We start from the raw sequence: 4,858 nt of genomic DNA on the forward strand, positions 1-4,858 counted from the left end.
CGGGGCTGAGCAGGGGGGGTGGAGCCGTGTCGGCCGCGCCGCTTCCCTCCCAGCGCGCCGGGGAGCGGCTGAGCAGCGCCGGCCCGCCCGGGCTTTCTGAGGGCTTCACACGAGAAACAATGTTTCCAGGACCCTGTTTGTGGTCTGGCGTTTCCCCGGGGGAGCTTTGAGTGTAGGTGGAAACATAACCCTCCGCGGGGCTGGTCCCGGCCCCTGAAGACGCGGGCCCCGGTAACGCTCGTTTTTAAACCCCGCTTCCCGCTCGCGCAGGACAATGTGGAGCGGGCGGACGCGCTCCAGCTGTCGGCGGAGGAGTTCGTGGAGCGCTACGAGAAGCCCTACAAGCCCGTGGTGCTGCTGAACGCGCAGGCGGGCTGGTCCGCCCAGGAGAAGTGGACGCTGGAGCGCCTGAAGCGCAAGTACCGCAACCAGAAGTTCAAGTGCGGAGAGGACAACGATGGCTACTCTGTGAAGATGAAGATGAAGTATTACATCGAGTACATGGAGACCACGCGTGACGACAGCCCCCTCTACATCTTCGACAGCAGTTATGGTGAGCACCCCAAGCGCAGGAAACTGCTGGAGGACTACAATGTGCCCAAATTCTTCACTGACGACCTGTTCAAGTACGCGGGAGAGAAACGCAGGCCGCCTTACAGGTACGGTACTGCGGCGCGAGATGGGCTGAGACGTCCGACCCGTGGGCGGCTCCAGATGTTTTAATTTCCATGCAACTTTACACGTCTTCTAATATTTTAAGATTAACCTGCAGCCCTGGCCTTGACAGGAAGAAAGACAAAAGTGTTGTTAAAAATTCCCAGGTTCAGTTGCCACCTTGGATCCAGGCTTTTGTTATTCAGTGTTAGATAAGACACTGCTCGCTGCTTCATATTCTCCTTTAAAAAAAGTGCACATAATGTCTGCTTTTCCATTTTTTGCACTAGTGATGAATATTGGTAATGTCCATAAGGTGACTCCAAGGCTGTGTGTCGTCCCTGAGGTCGTATTCATTACGCTGTTGAGGAAAGTTTGCATGTGTGTGCAAGCTGTGTCTTACTGTTGTGTAGATTGTTAAAAGCAGTTACAATCGAGTCAGACCCCTCATGCAGGCTACCTCCTAAGGGCTTATGTCTTAGGGCATTACATTCTTAGCTCAATTGGCTAGCTATATTCTTTCTTTATTTTTTCTTTAATAAGTAAAAATAGGGTAGTTACTGCATTTTTGAAGGCTGGGCTGGACAGCTCATGTTAGTGACCTCTAGCAAAGACATGTTAACTCATTTGAGTCGCTCAGCAATTCATTTAAAGTAAAAAGTCTAGTGCAGATGAGAGAAGTGCTTTTGTGAAATGGGGAACCCAAAAATATTGAGTCCCCTCTTCTTTGTTAGGACTAAGCTTGCAGCAAATTGTATTAAAAAGGTTATCTAAGTCTGTCCCAACCATGCGGTTGATCCAATTAAAGATGCTTGGCTTTTGCATGTTTCTTGGACCATCACTGCTACAACATCACTCCAACACTACCATTTTTTTCATGTTAGCATATGATCAGAACGAACTCAAATGTTAATGGTAGTCGGGTACTCCCAGGTAATTGTCCTCTTACAGTGACACTGCTTGCCAGGATGCCCTACCACTTAAGAGATGCGCCTGCCTGTCTAGTTAACAAAAAAGTCTCTCCTATGCTGCTGTCACCTGTTTCACATCATGAGCAATACAGCCTCATCCAGAGCCACTGTGAGGAGAGTTGCATGGCATTTGCTGAGTTGTCGAGTCTTCCACTGATCTGAAACTAAAGCCTTGATCATGTGAGAACTTGATTTTCTCCTGAGGTATAACAGAGTAAGTGATGATAAATAACTAAGTAAATGGAGCAGGAAGGTACCAGGACAGTAAGTTTCATGTATGGCCTATTTGGAGTCTTACTGCACTGTTTCTTTCAGACGCTGGAAACAGACCTGTTTAGACACCAGTTTTGTAGACATTAGCAAATGCTGAGATTACTCTTGTCATCAGATACAACTTCTGAGGAAGGGCGCTGCTCCTAGTATCACAAGTGTACATGGTACTACATGTTACGTAGTAACTGATAAGGATTGGTTACGATAACTGTATTATGCAAACTTAACCAGGGCTTTAGGTAAACTTAAATAACTTAATTATAATTATCCTGAGCCAGTAACATCCCAGCCACCCCAATTGGTTTTCCATATGCTAATCTCCTTCTTTGGGATATTGGAAGCTGGAGCTTTCCCACAACTTTATAAAGCTCTGAAAAGTACTTTTCCTCAGTAGTGCTCCAGTGTGCTTAATCTTTAAATGCTACATCCATTTAGAAAAATGGATTAAAAATATTTAGTAAAGTTTTGAGTAGGATAACTAAAAGTACCATCGTGACGGCTCAGCTTCCTGTTGAAATAGGGATGCAGGCACCAAAGTTAAGCATTGACATTCTGTATAAAGTTTTACAGAGGCTTTTAAGGAGAGTTTCAGTTTTTTTAAACCTGGCTTTTAACCTCTTTGAAGCAAATATAAAATGTGTTAATTTCAGTTGTGAACACTGCGTGGTGAAGTATAAATACAGTAACTTTGCCCAGCCTGGTGAAATATTTTATAATCCACCATAAAAGAGTGGCACGTCAGAACTATGGGTAGCACCGCCCAAGCTATGAATAATTGTAACCAACCTGTTCATGTTTGTTTAGTTGTAAACCTTGAGGCAGGGATAGGTGAATGCACATTGGCAGGGTGAAGCTGCTAATGTGTCAGCCTGTGAAAAATCCAGGTATAGACAGAAAAATGGCATTGACAGTTGCATTGTATTTCTTAAGATCTGCATCTTGAAGATGCTTCATGTATCTGTTTTTGCAGAGAACTCTCACTCAGCTACTGACTCGTGTGGCCTTGCAGAGCTCACGTTGTTCTGTACAAGGGCCTGAATTCAGCATTGACTATGGTATCAAGAGAATTATGACCCTACTGCTCTTTTTCTCTTGCAGCTGATTTACAGGGTAGAATGAATGCAGCTTGACACTCAAGTCTTGGGTGGCATGTCCAACACTGGCAATCTGCACTTACCAACTGTGCTGACTTCCTCCATTCTTTGAACTCCTGCTGGGTGCTCCTCATATTGAAGGGCATTGATGGTGTTGCTGGAAGGGGACTTTCTATTTTCTCCTTCCTGTGCTTTACCCCTTAACCCCTCCTTTGTCCAGAAGACAGGTGGAAGTAGAAACACTGGCTTTTTTTTCCTGGAGGGCATCTAGTAGCAATTAACCCAGCTAAAGTTATCAGAAGCTAATGTGACAACCTATATTATCATTCTGCCCCAGAGTAACTTGAGACTAGTAAGGATGCAGTTACCCTTAAGTCTGTAAAACAGATGCAGTTCTCTGCCCAGAGAGAAATACGTCTTGCTCATAGGAATGAGAATATACTTACCAAATCTTGGCAGAGACTACTGGAAAATAGAATGCAACTAGGTAAATGATACACTATATAAAAAGCATGAGGAGAGAGCAGGGCAGATGGGAGCTATATAACATCATTCTGCATCTTTACTGAGGATCCTCAAATATTCTTTCCTATTGGAACAAAAGCTGCAGCCTAGGATCTCATGATCTAGAAATGCTGTTTGAGTAGCAAAGAGAACTTAGAACAGCTGGGACTGAAAGGGACTTCCTGGTTCAGTGATTCTAGTCTCCTGCTGTGACGAGCAACGCTGCTGTATAGGCCTAATAATGAACATCCTTAAATACCAAGGAATTCAGGCCTTCAAATAGCTGGGTCCTAACGAGGAATCATCTATATGTTTTATAGTTGTCTTTTTCAATTTTTTCCCATGAAGAGATTATAAAGGCAGTTGCCACAATTCTTTTTGATCTGAAGGCAAAACAATATAATATGTCTTTTGCTGTAGCACAAACCTAATGATCTCCTGCAGTCACTGTTGTATTGCTCTCTTTGGGTTCCAAAACAAAGAAACATTACACATAAAAAGCCATGTTAATTTCAAGGTCTTAGAAATACAAGGAAAGTAGATGCAGGAATCTCTGGGATGCGACTAACCTCTCTCTTCCCCCCCTGTGTAGGTGGTTTGTGATGGGACCTCCTAGATCAGGAACAGGAATTCATATTGACCCCTTGGGAACTAGTGCCTGGAATGCCTTGGTCCAGGGACACAAGCGCTGGTGTCTCTTTCCTACCAGCACACCCAGAGAGCTGATCAAAGTGACACGAGACGAAGGAGGGAACCAGCAGGATGAAGCGATCACTTGGTTCAACATCATTTATCCTAGGACACAGCTCCCCACCTGGCCCCCTGAATTCAAGCCCCTGGAAATCTTACAGAAATCTGGCGAGACTGTCTTTGTGCCAGGTATGGGTGATTCTATAATGAAATTTGAGGTTGGTAGGAGGGTATGTTTTCAGATGTCTCCTGCCTGACAGTGGGATGTTTTCATGGCCCGCATTCCCTAGAACAGATGGGTGCCTATTCTGGGACACTTGAAAGAACTACACGCCCTGGGCTGTCTTTGAATATTCAAAGAGCAAAAAAAATTATTTCAAAGTCACAAATACCCTGTAGTAGGTCATGTGCACCATGTTTTGAACAAGCAGGACACAAGAGGGCGTACTCTTTGCTCAGGAACATGATCCTGAACTAAATTATACAGTTAGGAAGGAATCAAAGGCATAGAAAAATTGAGGCCTTCGGGGCCCATTATTAAAATGTATTCTTGAGCTTACAAACAGCGTAACAGATTAAAAGACTTCAGCTGTGAGGAAAGAACAATGAAAAGGTACTGACAGATACCAGCTGCTTTCTTGTTTCCATGACTTTGACCATTAAAAGCAAAAT

The 4,858-nt window shown here is 44.4% G+C and overlaps 1 protein-coding gene across 1 annotated transcript in view; it reads left to right on the forward strand.

Annotated features, from left to right (window-relative positions):
- The window catches only part of JMJD6 (arginine demethylase and lysine hydroxylase), an 18,832-nt gene that overhangs the window by 245 nt on the left and 13,729 nt on the right, over positions 1–4,858 (forward strand). Inside the window, exons 2-3 of the mRNA XM_019502980.1 lie at positions 271–659; positions 4,089–4,375. Of these exons, the coding sequence (XP_019358525.1) occupies positions 271–659; positions 4,089–4,375 (676 nt within the window). The remainder of the gene's footprint in view (positions 1–270; positions 660–4,088; positions 4,376–4,858) is intronic.

Source organism: Gavialis gangeticus, unplaced genomic scaffold, assembly GCF_001723915.1.
Source record: "Gavialis gangeticus isolate Ggan-Ray unplaced genomic scaffold, GavGan_comp1, whole genome shotgun sequence".
Lineage (NCBI taxonomy): Eukaryota > Metazoa > Chordata > Crocodylia > Gavialidae > Gavialis > Gavialis gangeticus.